This window comes from Labeo rohita, chromosome 1, assembly GCF_022985175.1.
Source record: "Labeo rohita strain BAU-BD-2019 chromosome 1, IGBB_LRoh.1.0, whole genome shotgun sequence".
NCBI lineage: Eukaryota > Metazoa > Chordata > Actinopteri > Cypriniformes > Cyprinidae > Labeo > Labeo rohita.
The window spans coordinates 33119537-33140654 of NC_066869.1; the positions used below are offsets into that span (position 1 = coordinate 33119537).

The window sequence follows — 21118 nt, forward strand, 5'->3', positions numbered from 1 at the left end:
TAATATCCTATATTTCTGAAATGTATTCTTGTGTACTAATAAAAACAATGATATTACTGTTTTTACTGTGCATTTTAATGACTAGTTGACTTTTGTATAATAACTTTTGTATAATAACATTCTGTAATCAAATATATTCATAAGGAAAAACAAAGTCATGTGACCCACAAACTACTCAATATCTCCATTTCCAAACTTTGATTTTGTTAATTTATCCATTCATCTGTTCTAAAGTAATGTGGCACATTGAAGTCTGTGGTGTTCAGGTAAACATTACCTTAAAAAGTCTATGTTGGGAAAGGGAAATGTTAGTGATTCTGAAGGTGAAGGGGAAGGGGTTGGACAGCCAGAGCTCAACATGCTCTGAGCCCCTCTGCTTCTGTCTGATCTGAACTAAAGAACTTAGCTCAGAGTTGGACCATCTGAAACAAAGAAAGGAACAACTTTGTAAAAACAAGGCATCAAAAATCATGAGCATCTACTATATTACTTTATTTTCTTTTCTATTTTAATATATTTTAAAATATATTTTATTTATAATTTAGTGAGGGCAAAGCTGAATTTCAGAAGCTTCAGTGTTCCAGTATTTATTGATTTAATATATCCTTGCTGAATAATTAATTTCCTTTTAAAAAAAGTCATATTGACCCCAAACTTTTAAATAGAAGTGTATTTATGCAACTGTTAATGATACCATATTTAAAACTTGCAAAACAATATTTTACAACTTTTGTTGTTAAAAAAAAAAAAAAAAAAAAAATATCGGCACCCTTGAAATTCTCTCAGAAAATGCAACACTTCTCTCAGAAACTGCAACAACACAAAAAAACTGTGAAGAAAAGACAAACTTGATAAAATTTCACACAGAACTCAAAAATGGACTAGACAAAATTATGGGCACCTTGTCAAAATTGTAAGAAATAATTGCTTTTCAAGCATGTGATGCTCTTGTAATTTGTATTTAGACACACCTGTGGGAAGTAACAGGTGTGGGCAATATAGTAATCACACTTGCAACCAGTTAAAACTCTATCAACCTTTTCCAGTTGACTCTATCAACCTTTGTGTTGTGTGTCACACTGAGCATGGAGAAAAAAAAAAGAAGTGTCAAGAGTTGTCTGTGGATTTATGAGAAAAACATGGACTACATGGCTACAAGTCCATCTCCAGTGATCTTAATGTTCCTGTGTCCACTGTGCGCAATATCATCAAAAAGTTTACACCCATGGCACTGTAGCTAACCTCCCTGGACATGAACGGAAGAACAAATTTAATGAAAAATTACAACGAAGGATTGTTCGAATGGTGGATAAAGAACCCAGATTAACTTCCAAACAAATTCAAGCTGATCTGCAGACAGGGTAGAACAGTTTCAGCTCACGCTATTCGTCGCCATCTGAATGAAAAGGGATGCTATAGTAGGACTGGAGTTTGCTAAAACTTATGTGACAAAACCACAATCCTTCTGGGAGACCGTACTGTGGACAGATGAGACAAAAGTAGAGCTTTTTGGTAAAGGACATCATGGCAGGGTTTACAGAAAAAGAAATGAGAAAAGAACACAGTCCCTACAGTCAAACATGGTGGAGGTTCAAAGATGTTTCGGGGTTGCTTTGCTGCTTCTGGCACTGAATGCCTTGACTGTGTGAACGGTATCATGAAATCCGATGATTACTAAAGAATTTTGGGGACCAACGTAGTGGCCAGTGTCAGAAAGCTACGTCTCCACCAGAGATCATGGGTCTTCCAACAGGACAATGACCGAAACACACTTCAAATAGCTCTCAGAAATGGTTGCAAAAGCACTGGAGAGTTCTGAAATGACCAAAACAGCAGCTGGGAGAAGGCATCCTTCAAATACGAATGGCCTGGAGCAGTTTGCAAAAGAAGAGTGGTCCAAAATTCCAGTAGAGAGGTGTAAGAAACTCATTAATGGTTACAGGAAGCAAATGATTTCAGTTATTTTTTCCAAAGGGGGTGCTACCAGATATTAAGTTAAGAGTGCCAATAATTTTGTCAAGTGCATTTTTGGGTTCTGTGTGGAATTGTATTGTTTTTTTGTTGTTCCAATGCAAAAAAAAAAAAAAGCATGCGAGTACCAAAACATTTGCAACAGCAATAATTTTCTGAGAGAAGGGTTACCTTTTCTGACAGAATTGCAAGGGTGCCAATATTTTCAGCCATGTGTGTGTGTGTATATATATATATATATATATATATATATGTATATACACACATGGCTAAAAATATTGGCACCCCTCAGAAAAGGTAAATATACACACACATACATAACATTTGAAAAATATATGTATTTTTGGCCTATTGTATATTTGTTGTCCAATAGTGATTTAAATAGATTTAAATATGGATGATTGTAAGTGTAAGCATTAAGGTAATTTCCAGTAAATACGCTCTTAAGACAGAAATCTTTACCTGTGTGTGCCTTCCAGCAGTGGATATGAATTCACTGTTCTGTTTGCTAAAATCTGCAGGGCGTACTGACTTTGACACCTTTTACTTTTAGCTGACAAAGAGCCTAAAAACAAAAAAAAACAAAAGACAATCAAATAAACAAGGCTAACATCACAGAATGTCCAGAATGAAAATTTAGGCTACTGACGTCTACAGAAGAGTGAAGCCACTTGAGTGAAATTAGTAGCGGAAGGATTGAGCAGCACTTCAGTGAGTTCTACACTGCTGTCTGTTCTTGGCAAGAGCTGGATCTCCTTAAAAAGAAACAAGACAAGTCATGCATCACGATCCACACGTTTATAAACCATATCAATTTATATGCATAATTAACCACATCAGAACAGAACCTGTGCTGTCCTGTGTGCAGTGCACATACCTTAACAAAGAGCTTTATAACCCCTGAGTTCAACATGAACACTCCTATTCTGGGATCTGCTGGAATAAAAATACATAACTATAAAATATAATGTATAAATGGGTCCATACTATACATAACCTGGAAAAAAAAAAAAGAATGCACAGTAGGAAACCACTAGGTGGTGCTATGATACCAGGGAAAGTTATTTGCTGGGCGTTGGTGTTTCAAATCCAGGTAGGAGCAACTCATAAACTAGGAAGTTATGGTTCCCTTCTATCTTACTATCTGTTTCTGAATGACATTACCCCAGGACATTTCAGAGTGGAATTTTCCTTTAAAAATTAACACGCACTGAAATGATCTGTAATTTCATACTAAACTATATTTATTCATTCATGCCTGAGTGATTAAGCAATTACACGTCAGGACTATCTTAATATAGCATATTTTTAGATTTAATAAGGAAGTGAAACAGAGTCTAACACTTTACTGAAGGGTATCCTGATGGGTTTGAAAGCAGAAATGAAATCTCTGACAATGAGTCTTCAGGTGATATAATTTTTGCCACATGTCCATGGTACAGATGAAATAACTCAGAGACTCATTAGATCATTCAGTTACTGAAAATAAATCCAGACTCAAGGTGCTCTGAGTCTTGGCCACATTACCACCTCAGAGAATGCATTGATTTTCAGTGGCATGTTACTACAACTAAACTAAAATACTTATTTTCAGTGTTCATTACAATAATGAAACAGAAATAAGTACATTCAGTAGATTCAAATGTAGTACAGTTTAATAACCTGCACAGTAACATTAAAAAGGTTAAATGCCTGAGTGAGTACATTTTTTGAATGTCTTTGAAATAAGTCTCTTAAGACAAATTTACACCACACCGACAGCCGACCGAGTACTGTACATCAATTTTCAGATGTTCCGAGACCAACAAATGCCGATTCAAAATGTTCAATAGGCGAAAATAAGCTCCAATAGATGCCGACAGGAATAACACACTGATCAGACAAAACACGACGAATGTGTCTGTTGCCGTCTGTCGGACTGGTGTGAATTGGCCATTAGGCTTACCAAGACTGCATTTATTACTTTTAAAATATGGTTTTGATTTATAGTAAAAACTGTAATGTTGTTACATTTTATACATACATAATCAGTATTAGTTCTCCATTTTTACCTAGGCTGCAATTATTTGATCCAAAATACAGCAAAAGCAATAATATTGTGAAATATTTTTACTATTTAATTTAATATCTTTTTATTTGAATATATTTTAAAATGTAATTTATTCCTGTGATGAAAGCTAAATTTTTGGCATCATTACTCCAGTCTTCAGTGTCACATGATCCTTCAGAAATAATTTTAATATGCTGATATGCTGTTCAAGAAACATACTTTTTATTATTATTATTAAAACAGTTGAGTACATTTATTTTTTTTTAATTCTTTGATGAATAGTAAGATCCAAAGATCAGCAATTATCTAAAATAAAAATTATACATTATACACTATACCATTCAAAGGCCTGGAGTCAGTATAATTTTTGTATTTATTGTATTTTGTATTTTTTTTTTTCTAAAATATGGTTTTGATTTACAATAAAAATTGTTACATTATATATATATATATATATATATATATAGTTTTTTTTTAATTAGTATTCGTTCTCCATTTTTATAAACTGTAAAATGTTAATTTGGTGCTCAAGAAACATTTATTATTATTATTAATGTTGAAAACCATTGTGGTGATGAATAGTTTTGTCTGTGATGCATTTTTTCCGGATTCTTTGATGAATAGGAATTTCAAAAGAACAGCATATATGTGAAATTAAAGTATTCTGTAACATCATAACTGTCTTCACTTGATCAATGTACTGCATCCTTGCTGAATAAAAACCTTTTTTATCTGATTTAATCACTGCAGATTCCGTCTTAAAGAATGGATTTGAAAAACAAATCTGAACTGGGTGCAGTGTAAATAAAGCCTTGTAGGCCTATTTGTTTTTGCATATATCCGCACCACAATTGTTGTTTGTTTACGACGAATCTGTTACAATAAATCCAATTACATATAAACTATAGTTATGTTGAGTGTGATATGTTTGTGCTTTCTCTTAAAAAGAAAAGAAAAACAAAACTCTGATGTTGTTGTGGTTCTGTGGCTATTTATGTGTTATGACATTTTTACTAGGATGCTTTTTATGATCTCACCAAGGGCCCCACAAACCCATGAGTGCAATCCAGCAGCCCAAAAGAAAAAGTGTTAGTGGAAACATTAAAACGGAATAATGCCAACCTCACATGAGGAGCGTAAAAACAAGATGGACACAGTGGCCACATAACAACCTGCCCAGTAACAATAAATTTTTCTTCAAACTGAACTACTTTTGTGTGTGTGTGTGTGTTGTATGAAACTGATAGCAAAACATAAATAATTGCTAATGGGGTCAAAAAGTCAAAGATCACTGGGAAAAATAAATAAAAGCCAAAAATAACGCCAGCAAAAAATCATGCAGCTGAAAACAAATATGAGTTTATAATATAAAAGTGCAAAGTGTGAAACGTAAAAAAATATATAATATAATGAATAAATAACTTTAAAATATGAATAAAAGTACAAATTGGACATACAGACAGCATCTTCTGGTGTTGGGAGGACCAGTAACACCACAATATTCTCTAGCACGTATGGCTTGAGTTTGTCCAGGTGGGTTGGCCTTTCCCCTCTTTCAGAAAGACTGATCTGAAGTGCAATTCTGCCCTCCTCAGATACTAAACACCAACCCTGGAAAGAAAGCGAGAGAAACGCAAAGGCTGTAAAGGCTGCATTCCAACTAATCAAGGTGTGCCATGTGTCAACATTCAACCACCAGATAACTCGCAAGTCAATGAAACTAAAGCTGTCACCTTACTAGATCATTTTATGCGCAAGTCTCATTGTAAAAGACTTCGATGTCAGTGTGCATGGTCTATAAGTGGATAGGTGTTAACAGCTCCATCAACTCTCTACTGAATTATTAGCTGCGTTCCAACATGTACATGGTTCTGAGGACTAATTGGAAGGAGACCTCCAAATGGGAGCTATACACTTGAGAAGGCTTTTCCTTCTTGCATTCGCACCTACAATGATAAACCCATGGGGACGCAATCTAAGGATGTTGTTTCTGTGAACAATACGGTTACGCTAAACAGGAAATGGAAAAAGTGCTTTTTCCTCCCATGCAATACAATAGCAATAACAACAATAGAGGATGTCAGGCTTTGACCAGAGATTACATTACTCTTTAGGATACTTTGTCGGTTTTATGCCATTAAAAGAACACTGCACTTTTTTTTTGAAAACTTTTTTTTACACTTTTAGCATAGCTTAACATAGATCATTGAATCCAATTAGGCCGTTAGCATCTCACTCAAAAATGACCAAAGAGTTTCGATGTGTTTTCTATTTAAAACTTGACTCTTCTGTAGTTACATCGTGTACAAAGACAGACGAAAAAAAAAAAAAGAAAAAAAAAAAAAAAAAGAAAATTTGATATGGCTAGGAACTATACTCTCATTTCGGCGTAATAATCAAGGAACTTTGCTGCCGTACCATGGGTGCAGCAGGCACAATGATATTACAATTCTGCATCTACACAAACTTAGTGCCGGTCACTTTCAGGAGCTGCGTAATATCATTGCTTGATTATTACACTGGAATGAGAGTATAGTTCCTAGCCATATCAGCCTATAAAATCGCAACTTTTCATTTTCTGTCAGTCTTAGTACACAACGTAACTACAGAAGAGTCAAGTTTTAAATAGAAAAAAATATCGTCAGTATATATGGTCATTTTTGAGTGAGATGCTTTTGCTCTAATCAGATTCAATGATCTATGCTAAGCTATGCTAAAAGTGCTACTGCCAGACCCGGAGATCGGCTGAATGGATTTGAAAACGGTAAGACTCAACTGTTTAATTCTAGTGGAAATGGACAATGAGCCTATTTTCAAAACAAGTGGAGTGTTCCTTTAACAAGGGATCTGGTAAGGCAAAAGACAAATCTAAGTGTGTTTTTATGTGCATTTGAATAAACACAGGATGCAGTTCCACTGCCAATAGGGAGTACCTATAGCTCCTTAGATTTGTAATTTCTCAAGGCTTGTTCACACCAACATGAATTTTTGGTATAAAAATTCAGCAAAATTTTAGTATGCTGCTGTCTGTTCAGAACAATGCACAAAAACAGGTTTTAGTTTGGAGTCGCGCTTATAGAAAAGCAGAAATACGCCAGTTATTCCTGGAGACAAAGCACTGCACAACCTTCAATTTCTATCACCTGCTTGTCCTGGAGAAGAATTGAAGTCAAACTACACTATCAGTCAAACGTTTTTGAATAGTAAGATTCCCAATGTTTCTTTTCCATAATATCTCTTCTGCTTACCTAGTCTGCAATTATTTGATCCAAAACACAGCAAAAGCTGTAATATTGTGAAATACTTTTACTATTTAAAATATCTGCTTTTTATTTGAATATATTTTAAAATGTAATTTATTGCTGTTGTCAAAGCTAAATTTTCAGCATCATTACTCCAGTCTTCAGTGTTACATGTTTCTTTAGAAATCATTCTAATATGCTGATCTGCTGTTCAGGAAACATTTCCTCTTTTAAATAAAAAGCTTAACATTATACACTATGCCATACAAAAGCCTGGAGTCAGTATAATTTTTGTGATTTTTGTGGAAAATTATAGAAATTAATACTTTTATTTAGCAAGGATGCTTTAAATTGATAAAGTGATGATAAACACATTTATAATGTTACAAAAGATTTCAGTTAAATGTTGTTCTTCTGAACTTTCTATTCATGAAAGAAACCTGAAAAAAAATTCTACTCAGCTGTTTTGAAAATAACTATGTTAATAAATGTTTGTTTTTTTTTTTGAGCAGCAAATCAGAATGTCAGAATGATTTCTGAAGGATCATGTGAATGGAGTAATGATGCTAAAAATTCAGCTTTAAAATCACAGGAATAAAATACATTTAAAAAATACTCAAAAATACAGTTATTTTAAATAGTAAAAATATTCCAAATTATACTGTTTTTGCTGTACTTTGGATCAAATAAATTCAGGCTTGGTGAGCAGAAGAGACTTCCTTAAAAAAACATTAAAAATCTTACTGTTCAAAAACCTTTAACCAGTAGGGTGTATTTAAATGTTTTCATACTGTAATTTTTGGTGTACATGCTGCAGTGTTTATCAAACAACACCAACCATAATAGTACAGAGACGAGATAGGCATGTTCGAATTCTTTCTCTGGTATTCACTGATGCTTAGCGTGTGTAAATCTTACAGCTTGGCCAGTTTTATTTGCAGAAATGAGAAAATATCTCCGTAAAAAAAACACTGCCGCATTCACGACATGCGAATGTTTGTTACAATCTGAACAGATGCATTTAAATTAACGTTGTCAATTAGTCGTTCATTCAACTTAAAATGTTTATCGCATCCAGTTTTAGTACCGAATATAAGTCTTGGTGTGAACAGGCCTTAAAACAGTTCCTGAAACTGGTACTACATCTTACCTGGGGCTGATTATAGAACATTTTTGGTAAACTGCAATCAAGCAGCAGACCTAAAATTGTTATATTAGAAGCATCTTCCTGCAGGAGCAAAAGAGAAAGACAATTCATTAGCTCAGTATCTTTTTTTTAAACCAAACTAAAAAAAAATAAAAAAAATAAATAAAAAAAATAAAAAATAAAATAAAATCACAAAAAATTCTCTCATTTACATTATAAAGCAGACACTTAATCTTCAGCAACTTAACATTATTATAACAACAAATAATAAAACACAATAAAGCCCAATTCTTTGTGAGGCAGTTTCAGTACTGAACAAAAACTCTTTTAAATGTAGAGGACTCTGAATAAGGCATCAAATGCATCTTCAGAGGCCCTGCGCAACTTTTTTGTTTATTCTTTGTGTGTTCTCCATTAAGGATGTTAACTTTCATTTCCTCTACCTCTTCAGGCAACATGAATAATTCAATACATTTAAGACCATCAGTCACTAAGACAGGCCCCTTTAAAAGACAGGTAGTCATCTCTATCTACAGAAGTGCTATTGAAATTACCCTCTAAAGCTAGTGGCTTACCAAGTGATTTTTCCACAGACAATTGTTCTTAAACGAAAGGATGTGCTATGTGAATGTGACCATACTTGTGAACAACAACAAACCTATCACTGTTGTGTCCTTAAACAAGGCATCCAAAAATAAAAATTGCATCACCATTTATTCACCTTCAAGCTATTCCAAACCTGTATAACTTTTACAAAATGAGGTGCAGCATGTTCACACTGTTCTTTTTTGCACATAATCAAAAGTACATGTTGGCTAGGGGCTGCCAAGCTCCAAATATGACAAGAAATCTTCAATAAAACATAAAAGTAGCCTACTGTAGATACACCCTGGAGATTCTGCTAAACTTTTTTTGTGTTCCAGGGAAGAGAGGAATTCATACGGGTTTGGAAAAACATGAGAGTAAATAAATGATGACAAAACAAACAAAGTTTAACACTTAATAACCTGAGTGGCCTTATCCAGTTAAAAAGTTCATGCACATTTTGCAAACACTACAGCAAGACACTGCTGTCCATGGTGAAAAATAAGGCACTGCAATATGACAGGGAATTGGTGTGAAATGTCAGAAGAACCAGTTTAATTGAGCACCTGTCATCCAGGAGCGGCTAGATTTCAGCAGTTGTCGATAGGTGAAACATCCCCTACTGTTATCAATTTGTTTTGAGTCAGTAACTTCAACAATACAGTAATTTTACAAGTCAGCTGTACAGGACTCAGACCAATTATAAGTGAATAGCAAGGTTGCATCATCTCTTCTCAAGAATGTACAGTTGAGGTCAAGAGTTTACATACACCTTGCAGAATCTGCTAAACATTAATCATTTTATCAAAGTAAGAGGGATCATACAAAATCCAGGTTACTTTTTATTTAGTACTGGCCTGAATAAGATATTTCACAAAAAAGACATTTACATATAGTCCACAGGAGAAAATAATAGTTGGATTTATAAAAATGACCCTGTTCAAAAGTTTACATACGCTTGGTTCTTAAAACTGTGCTGTTACCTGAATGATCCACAGCATTTTTTTGAGTGATAGTTGCTCATGAGTCCCTTGTTTGTCCTGAACAGTTAAACTACCTGCTGTTCTTACGGTCCCACAAAGTATTTGGTTTTTCAGCATTTTTTTGTATTTGAACCCTTTCCAACAATGATTGTATGATTTTGAGATCCATCTTTTCACACTGAGGACAACTGAGGGACTCATATGCAACTATTACAGAAGGTTCAAAGACTCACTGATGCTCCAGAAGGAAAAACCATGCATTAAGAGTCAGAGGTGTAAACTTTTTAACAGAAAGATGTGTACATTTTTCTTGTTTTGCTTAAATATAATATTTTTTTTTCATTTAGTACAGCCCTTCAGAAGCTACAGAAGATACTTACATGTTTCCCAGAAGACAAAATAACAAATTTACCCTGATCTTCAAATTCAAAAAGTTTTCACCCCCTGGCTCTTAATGTATCGTGCTTCTTTCTAAAAGCATCAGTGAGCTTTCGAACCTTCTGTAATAGTTGCATTGAGTCCTTCAGTCATCCTCAGTGTAAAAAGACGGATCTGAAAATCATACAGTCATTGCTGGAAAGGGTTCAAATACACAAAAATGCTGAAAAAAAAAAGAATTTGTGGGACCTGAAGGATTTTTCTGAAGAACATCGGGCAGTTTAACTGTTCAGGACAAACAAGAAACTCATGAACTTAAAAATCACTTTAAAAAAAAACAGCTATAGATCATTCAGGTAACATTACAGTATTAAAAACAAAGTGTACATGTAAACTTTTGAAAAGTGTAATTTTTATAAATTCAACATTTATTTTCTTCATTATGTCTTTTATTTCAAATATCTTATTCAGGTCAGAACTAAATAAAAAAAATAACATGCAATAATATGATCCATCTTATTTTAGTAAAATAATTAACATTTTGCAGATTCTACAAGATGTATGTAAACTTTTGACCTCAACGGTATGTGGTCATGCTAACTCTTAGCTAATCAGGTAAAATGAACAGTGTCACACGACATATGATCAAATTTGCAAATTTGAACATACATTAACACATGTTCTTATACCGTCAGATTATAAAAATAAGAATGGGGGTCATTTTGTGCCAGCAGACCAGACAGTTGGATCTCAGGAGGACTAGCATTCACATTCAGTTATCATTCAGCACAAGAGAGAATGAAATTGCAGTGGCTTCCTCCAAACACAGAGCTTACTTTAAATGTAGTCGCTACAACAGAAGCGCATCTATATTTAAACTTGTTTATGAGAGCCAAGACCCAGCAGAACACCTATATGAGATAAAACAGACCGTCATCTACCTCTAAACCATCAACACCGAGAAGAAATATACAGTGGTCTTGCGATGCAGGTTTGCATTGTGAAGATTATAAGATGCAGGTAAACAGCAATGCTTATAGTATTATGTATATGAAACATATCTGGCATACTGTCTTGGAACTAAACTTAAATGCAATGCATTAGCTGCATTTTTAGAAGGCCTTGTCAGTCGCAAGACACTGCCTAGCAAATGTTTACAGAGATAAACAATGGAAAAGCAACGCAGTGGAATGCAAAAATGTGTTGTGAACAACCTCTAATGCCATAATTTCTGCTTTCTGTGCAGGCTTTAAGAAAATATCAACAAGAACAAGACTTTAGTCATGTGGGTTTGCATGCATGTCTTACAGCATGGCTGTTTGGGTATTTTTTAATGTATGATGTCCTCTGTGTGTGTGTGTGTGTGTGTGTGTGTGTGTGCACGCGCACTAATGGCTATGATAGTAATAGGAGACAGAAGCACTCAGCTGTTGCTGGACCTCATGTGTCATCCAGCACAAAGAATAGTAAACAGAAAAGAACATCTGCGTGTTTAAGCACACAACTAAGCAAAGAGCATATCCACATGCATGACTCATACCTGAGTTTGTGTTAGATTAATGCTCTGTATGTGGGGAAATATCAGAACGCTATCTTTTCTATGGACGTCCTTGACTGATCCCCCATGGACTCCAACCCCAAAAACCTATGAGAGAGAGATAGAGAGATACAAAACACATTTCAAAACTGTTTTTAACATTGATAATAATAAGAAATGTTACTTAAGCACTAAATCAGCATATTAGAATGACTTCTGAAGGATCATGTGACACTGAAGACTGAATAATGGGTGCTGAAAATTCAGCTTTACATTTCAGGTAATGTAATAAAAAATTGTAGATGTTTCTAAACTTTGGACTGGCAGTGTTGACACTGTATTTCCATACCGTTTTGTTTCTTCATACATGAAACAGTATGATACAGTGGTGTTATAGCTTTTATCAGGTCACCAGGAAGTTATTCAGAATGAAAACATGACTACAGAAGATAACAATTTACATGAACTCAATACTAATATATATACCAACACAAATTACTTTGGTGATTAAAGTCAGTTTGTTTGATGACAGTCATACAGTAATACACTATTCAGACTACTGCAAAGGATTCTGTACTCTTAAGCTTGTTGCTCATCAGTATGTACTTTAACATACATAACTGCCCTACATTTTCCAGAAACACACAGCGTGACCTTGATTCAGTTAAATCTGTTGACATAAACAGATCTTAACAAACATGAATAAGGCAGACAAAAAAGTAAAACAAAGCATACATAAATCATGCCAAGGCAGAGCTCTGGTCATGAATATTAAAGGATTAGTTCACTCCTGAATTAAAATGACCTGATAATTTAGTAACCCCCATGTCATCCATAATGTTCATGTCTTTCTTTCTTCAGGTCAAAAAGAAATTAAGAAATTTTTGAAGAAAATCCAGGATTTTTTTTCCATATAGTAGCTTTAGTGGGAGCCACCGGGCTGAAGGTCCAAACTGCAGTTTCAATGCAGCTTCAAAGGGCTCGATCCCAGACAAGGAATAAGGGTCTTCTCTAGCGAAACGATCGCTAAATAAAAATGTACATACTTTTAACCACAAATGCTCATCTGGCACAACTTCACACCTTACGTAATCACATTGGAAAGGTCACACGTCATGTAGGCCGCAGTACGGACCCAGTGTGTACAAAGCGAACTTGCAAAGAAAGTCAAATGTCATTTACAAAAAAAATGGTAAAACAACTATGTTGGATGATTTTGAAGTTGGAGGAGAAAATAAGATGGAGTTTTTTGCCCCAGCCAACCTTTTTGAACTGGAATACACAGATAGAGAATAGGATTGTGACGGAAGGAAATTTTTCCACCAGTTAATCGAAATGTGACAACACCGGTAAAGTTGGTATCACCATGTTGGGGGGGGGGACTTGTTTGAGTTTTCAAACAACTGAAGCAATTGTTCATTTTCCCTCGCCTTTAAAGTCTCCCTGTAGTGAAAATCTACTTTTTGTTGTTTATTTGTCTATGTGCTGTTTTATCCTGTTTAATCCTTTAATCAACACCACTGCAGAGTATTTTCTCCTTAAAACTGTAGTTTCCCAAAGGCCCAGAAATGCAGTTTTGCTACGTCACAAACTTCAATAGCCAATCACGTCAATGGGTAGCATGCAAATTCATATCATTAACATGCAAAATATACCAATAGGATTACCAACACGAAACCAAAAATTAAATAGAGCAAAAAGAGTAAAAGTAGCCCGAAGTCACACCCACCTCTCCTGCACTGGCGTCTGCTCTTCACGCATATGCTCACAGGTATGAATTGGAATCACAAACTAGACTGCATTCGAGTATTCTAGGCATTTTGAGGACACCATATCGTCAAGTAAGTTTAACGAATGTGACAGTATCCACTGTAGTTGTCCGCTAGTCTTTGTGAGCATCGGTTCAACCTGGGGTTCTTCAGGGATCAGTTCTTGGACCCCACCTCTTCTCTATATACACTACATCACTGGGACCCATCATGGCTTCTCCTACCATTGTTATGCTGATGACACACAGCTCTATCTTTCATTTCAACCAGATGATCCAACGGTAGCTGCACAAAACTCAAGCTACCTGGTGGACATCTCAGCGTGGATGAAAGAACATCACCTGCAGCTCAACCTGGCAAAGACTGAGCTCCTCATCTTCCCTGCCACTCCGGCTCTACAGCATGACTTCACCATCCAGTTAGGTTCATCAACAATTACTTCATCAAGTTCAGCCAGAAATCTTGGTGTAATCTTTGATGACCAGCTGACTTTCAAAGACCATATAAATAAAACTGCTCGATCTTGCAGGTTTGCATTGCACAACATCAGAAAGTTCAGGCCCTTTCTAACAGAGCATGCTGCACAACTTCTTGTCCAGGCCCTGGTCATCTCCAGGCTGGACTACTGCAATGCTCTTTTAGCCGGTCTTCCTTCATGCACAATCTACAAATGATTCAGAATGCAGCAGCACGTCTGGTCTTCAAGGAGCCCATGTCACACCTCTCTTTGTCACCCTGCACTGGCTGCCGGTTGCAGCTCGCGACAAATTCAAGACACTGATGCTTGCATATAGAACAGCCACAGGCTCAGCGCCCGCCTACCTCCACTCACTGCTACAAATCTACACTCCCTCCAGAAGTCTGAGATCCACTAGTGAGCGACACCTTGTTGTACCATCACAAAGAGGCACAAAATCACTTTACAGAACATTCTCTTGCACCATTCCTGGCTGGTGGAATGATCTTCCCACCCCTAACCAGAATGCCGACTCCCTGACAACCTTCAAGCGTCTGCTGAAAACTCATCGCTTTTGATCCTATTTGACATTTAAAAAAAAAAAAAAAAAAAACTTTTTGTTGTACTCTTTTCCTATTCTTCCCTTTCTAGCTTGTACTTATCTGAACAATGCCTGTTATATGGTATTATAAGCACTTCCTATGTCGTTTTGCCTCTTTAGGATAAATCGTTTGATTTATTCCCCACTTGTAAGTCACTTTGGATAAAAGCGTCTGCTAAATGAATAAATGTAAAATGTAAATGTAATAAAACTGAAAATCAGTCAACACTGGGGAACCAAATAAATAAGAAATGTAGAACGTTTGTTCAAAAAAAAACAAAAAAAAAAACACTTCACCTTAGATAAACGGCAAGAGTCAACAGGTCAATACTGCTGGCACTTTTGCACGTCATTTCAAAACTAGGCTAAATCTTCCGCTGTTGTCTTGTCTGTCTTTTCTTGTCAGTCAGCTCGACTCACTTAGTGAATGAAATCTGATCTGTGATGCGACTGTCGTTCAGCACACCGCCTTTATTTTTTATTTGTAGTGTCTGTTTCAATCACTGAACTACGTGATTTTTATTACTATAAAAAATTAACGGTGGTGTGCTGTGGTGTGCAAGTGATGTAACCGGTGTTGTGGCTTAACACCAGTAACACCAGTAACACCGTCAACACCGACTATCGCAGCAAGCCTAATGAAGAACTAAACATGTATAACCTGATTATATAATGTGTGAAGTCGTAAACGCACGTTGTAGAGCTAGTGCAAGATGAGCATTTGTGGTTAAACAGTATATACATTATTATTATTTATTTATTTATTTTTTTTTAGAAAATGGCAGATCGTTTCTCTACATAAGACCCTTATTACTTGGCTGGGATTGTGTAGTGAACCTATTGAAGCTGCACTCAAACTGCAATATGGACCCTCAACCCTGCTGATCCCTAATGAAGTCCACTATATGGAAAACATCCTGGAATGTTTTCCTCAAAAACCTTAATTTCTTTTCGACTTAAAGAAAGACTCGAACATCTTGGATGACACGGGGGTGAGTAAATTATCAGGAAAATTTAATTACGAAGTGAACTAATCCTTTAAATGCATCTTGTAATAAGTATTTTGGTTGATAAAAAAAATTTTTGGTAACACTTTATTTTACGGTTTCTTAACTAGTTGCTTATTAGCATGCATATTACTAGAATATTAGCCATTTATTAGTACTAATTAAGCACATATTAATTCCTTATTCCACATTGCCTTATTCTACATCCCTAATCCTACCCAACTACCTTACTAACTATGAATAAGCAGCAAATTAGAAATTTATTGAGGGAAAAGTCGTAGTTAATAGTAAATAAGTGTTCCCTATTCTAAAGTGTTACCAATTTTTTTAAAATGATCGCTAACCGTGGGAATACCATTTACCACTGTCACTTCATGCAGCCGTCCACAATTGCTTTTGCACTGCTGCCAAGCTAAATAAACCTCTTTTAAATATGAATCTCTTCCACATGTCCCCTTTAGTATACCCCAGAGTAAAAATATGTCTATATAAAACCTCTTAAGTGAAAAAGTGACTGTGTAATAGTATAATTCTATATCACTTGCCTGGTATGATATCACCCCATGGGTTGATGTGTTAATAAATAAAGAGATTTCTTCATTGCCCTCCACTGTGGGGAGGAAAATGATTTTAAAAGATGTTCTCCCTCTGGGTGGAATTACCTGTAAAGCAAAAGAAAATACACTGAGCAACAAGAAACACTGGATTACATTTATATGGGACAATGAAAGTGATTAAATTGGCATAGAGGAAGAGAGATCAGGCCAAATGTGAAATGGGGTGCATACTTACCCTTCTGTGGAAGGAAGGCATGTGAAAATGTCTGCTGGATGTAAACACAGAGAGCAGAGAGACTGGGAGCTCTGGGCTGGGATTGTGGATATATACTGTTTCAGCTCTTGGCAGCCCCACCGGCCTGCAGAATGACAGATCCACACGTTAAAGAGCGAAACACAGCATTATAGACTCCCAAATCATTTTCATCAGAATGTTTCTGTTAAAGCATGTCACTGTGAATGCAACCATTGTGAAATGGAAAAAACTGATCTAAATGACTGATGTGTCAGGGAATGTCATGTTTTCATGAACATTCTTCCCTTGAAACATAACCATGCTCAAAAGGAGATCATTTATTTCGGTCTCCAGACTAAAAAAGGCAGACTCTCAAAGCGCACACTTCCCCAAAGCATCACAATGAAAATGGTACACAGTGTTACAACACTTGAGCAAAGATGAAAGTAAATGTCACTCAAAGCCACATACGTCTATTAAAAGACTTGAGCTGACCTTTCAAAGCTGATTCTAACCACAGAAAGCTTAGCAGCTCAGCTCTTTATGTTATGATGTTCCTGTGGTCAAAAGTGAGCTTCAAAAGAGGTGCATGAATATCAGCATGTAAGACACGACAGCCAATAAAAACGACTGCAGATCCTTTGCACTACTGAATCTCAAGTGTTCATATCTGTCTGACTAGGCACACTACATCTTCAGTTACAAAAACTCAACACTGCTAATGGACAGAAGTTTATTAACTTGTCAACTTCAATCATGAGTTCTTTATTATCTACTGGCAATTTTCTAAAGAACAGCACCCAACAGCTGTATGGACAATTACTCAACTTTTAAAACACTAGCTGTTTTTCACACTATGTTGCAATCCAAGTAGCTCCAAGTAGTTGCAGTGTTACAGCTCCAAGTAGAACTTTGTGTGTTGTCATCTCGAAATTACGATAATTTCGAGATGGCAACACGTGAAGTTCTACTTGGGAGCTGTCCATGTCCACGGACTCAGAGGTAGCACCTAAATGAATCTGGCGGTGGTCACATGGTCCAAGTCATAGCTCTTAAAACATTCCCAGCTTACAAGTTGTACTTATGAGTTCTGAAAGCATGTGAATGCTTTGCCATTGAAAGTGTCATCATGAGTCTGAGGACTTGGAAGAGCTCAGAGCAGAACGTCATGTGTTGTCATCCCAGAATTACGCTAATTACGATGTGATGTGAACGCAGCTATTATCAAGTAAAAAACATGTAGCAGTTAGCCTATAATGATTTTTTTTCAAAAAGAATGAAATAGATCATTAAAAAAAAAAAAAAAAACAATTTTGATGGACCGAACTTTCGGCATCCAAAAATATTCAGCCAAAACTTACTTAGAAATATTATGACATAAACAACAACAAGAATAATTACTATTAATGTAGGGCATAATATTATATAATATTATACATACATAATATAAAATATAAACTGCTGCTCATCAAGCCTGCCTTTATTTGATCCAAATTACAGCAAAAACAGTACATTTCTATTTGAAAATATTAGAAAATGTAATTTATTTCTGTGATTTCAAGGCTAATTTTTTAGCATCATTACTCCAGTCACATGATCCTTCAGAAATCATACTAATATTCTGATTTGCTGCTCAAAAAAACATTCATTATTATTATGTTGAAAACAGCTGAGTAGATTTTTTTTTCAGGTTTCTTCGTTGAATAGAAAGTTCAGAAGAACAGCATTCATCTGAAATAGAAATCTTTTGTAACACTTTAAATTTCTTTATCATCACTTTTGATCAATTTAAAGCATCCTTGCTAACAAAAGTATTAATTTCTATCATTTCTGTCCCCAAAAAATTATACTTCCTCCAAGTTTTTGAATGGTATAGTGTAAAATGTAAAAAAAAAAAAAAAAAAATGCACTCAACTGTTTTAAATATTAATTATAATAATAATCATAGTAATAAAAATGTTTCTTAAACATCAAATCTGCATATTAGAATGATTTCTGAAGGATCATGTGACACTGAAGACTGGAGTAATGATGCTGAAAATGTAGCTTTGATCACAGGAATAAATTACATTTTAAAAATATATTCAAATAGAAAGCAGTTATTTTAAATAGCAAAAACATCTCATAATATTACTGCTTTTGCTGTATTTTGGATCCAATAAATGCAGGCTTGGTGAACAGAAACAGGCTTCTTTAAAAAAACAAACAAACAAAAAAAAAAAACATTAAAATCTTACTGTTCAAAAACTTTTGACTGATAGTGTAAAAAATGAGGACAAAAAGAAGAAATGAAACAAAAAGAAGAAATGAAAAAAATAGATGTGTAGAACAGTTATTAGTCATAAAAAAGCAGAACTGGGCAATCTGTAGTTTGCAAAAGGGTCCCAAATATGAAAGCAGATATAACAAAATTATGCAACACTGCCTAAGCAATGTCATTCCAAGTCTAAGCTGATGTGTGTCCTAATGGAAGCCGTGATGGGAGAATGAGGGGTGTGTGTGAGTGTGTTTAAGACAGATAAAAATATGTGGACGGTGGTGCAGAAGCGCTGATGAAATTAGCTGCCAGACGCCTGTTTATTTCTCTCTCCTGCAGAGAGGTTATGCACTAGTTGGTGCACACTTGCATCACTGCAGGAACATGTATTAGGAAAAACAAGGTGTAGACTATTACCTACCTGTGCAAAGAAATATTATGCAATACACACTGTGTATCTAGAGCAGCTGGTTTCAAAATATTTGTTTAAAATGATAGCAATTATTTGATTTGGCAACACTGACTGATCTTTAGGCTTTAATTCTGTGGAAATGTATTGGTACAGTAAGATATTATATAAATATAATATGCATATTTTATATTTTATATTATAATGTGTAAAAGATAAAACAGCAACATTTCAAATTCTAACACTTTTTTTTGGCTTACAGAAGACATTAAAGCCATTTACAGTGCAAAGCATTGAGTACACCCCCTCCGAATAAATACAAAAGATGTATTTTCTTAATGATCACTAATATAATTTATGGAAAGATGGCAAAATTGACATGTATTAAACATACACTTAATAAAAACAACAAAATATATGCCAATATTTTCTGTAAAATAAGTAAATTAGCCAATTTGGTTTACATGAAGGATTACAGAAATAAGTACAGCCTAGATTTAATTCAGCAAATGTATAATATTCTAGTATTTAGTATGTCCTCCAGAACTTTAGGTATACTGCTCTGACCGTTCTTGGCACTGAGAGTATAAGTTCATGACAAATTTTTAAATCTGTCCTGTTTAACTTCTGGAAGACGACCTACTTAAATACCCTGGTCTTTAATGAGGAGTTTTCCTGAGCTTGTCTCTACAGAATCTCCCACAGCCGCTCAAAAGCATTAAGATTGAGTGAAATACATGTCCACTGAAGGGTTTTCACCTTGGGAGAATGAATATCTTCATTGTCATGCTGAAAAAATGCCCAATAATGCAGGAAATGAGAGGAAAGTAGCATCTTTAGTTTCAGATTTTTGTATTACACAGTGGTGTGTGAATTCATGACAGCATTGATAAAGCACAACTCCCTCACACCTTTAGCAGTCATACATCCCATTATAAGAGCTTTACTAACACTGAACACCACTGTGGGTACCAGGCACTTCTCACTGTACTCCTCCTATAGCAACACAAGAACATTCTGGATGCTTTTGGACCTGAAATGATTGACTTGGTCTTTTGAGACCAGAGTATGGATACCTACAAGTCTATATTTTGTAAATATGGGCCTTGGAAAAGGTTAAATGAGTTTATTGTGCTTAGGCTACAGTAGGTAATTCTAGGGGATAACAACAACCATGCATGTCACTTCTGCAGGCTCCGCCACACTATATGAGATAAAGTGTCACTCTTTTCATAGCTTTTGCCGGCTCTGAGACACTTGCATGGTGTTTTTCCGTTTCTTTTTCTAGCAAAAAATTAAATTAAAGACTTGATTATTTCAGAGGCCTTGTCACAAGTCCATTGTTTTTGAATGCTGGTGCTACTTCTGCTATATTTTCACACTTAAATCAATAATTTGGTATTCCTCTTGTGCCATTGTCCTCTTTTATTTCCTAAAAAAATAAGTCACCTGGCAGTTTTCTCCCAAGTGGTTTCACTGTTGACAGCATTAAGTCTGAGTATGATTCAGTAGGCTACAAAACACTTTAACTGTCAGGAAATTACTTGTCTTTAAAAAACCTACCCTTTTTTTTTTTTTTTTTTTTTTTTTTAGTAAGTTTCACTTATTTTTGCAACACATCATTTTATCACTTTCATAAGAAAATCTTATTTTGCTGAATAATTTTGCGATTCTTCTTTGGTAATTGATCAAGCAGGCTTGTTGGAAGATTATATCTCCAAAGAACCATAACATGTCTTCTACGTGAAAAGTAATTGCAAAATTTGTTAAGTTTTAGAGGGGGTGTACTCATGTATGCTGTGCACTGTAGCTAATATTGCTTTTTTCTTTATTTGCATATGAAGCCTTGAGGTATTCCTGAGGTAACTACTTTCATTCTGTAATGTCTGGATTAAGTTACTGATTAAATATTGAAGTATACTTTTTTTTTTTT

General features: G+C 35.2%; 1 protein-coding gene across 1 annotated transcript in view; it reads right to left on the bottom strand.

Moving 5' to 3' along the window:
• tmem131l (transmembrane 131 like) overlaps positions 1 to 21118 on the bottom strand; it is a 60849-nt gene that overhangs the window by 15556 nt on the left and 24175 nt on the right. The window contains exons 5-13 of the mRNA XM_051106895.1: positions 16520 to 16643; positions 16273 to 16389; positions 11897 to 12001; positions 8414 to 8491; positions 5479 to 5632; positions 2849 to 2907; positions 2621 to 2726; positions 2434 to 2536; positions 278 to 422 (exon numbers count right to left, since the gene is read on the bottom strand). Of these exons, the coding sequence (XP_050962852.1) occupies positions 278 to 422; positions 2434 to 2536; positions 2621 to 2726; positions 2849 to 2907; positions 5479 to 5632; positions 8414 to 8491; positions 11897 to 12001; positions 16273 to 16389; positions 16520 to 16643 (991 nt within the window). The remainder of the gene's footprint in view (positions 1 to 277; positions 423 to 2433; positions 2537 to 2620; positions 2727 to 2848; positions 2908 to 5478; positions 5633 to 8413; positions 8492 to 11896; positions 12002 to 16272; positions 16390 to 16519; positions 16644 to 21118) is intronic.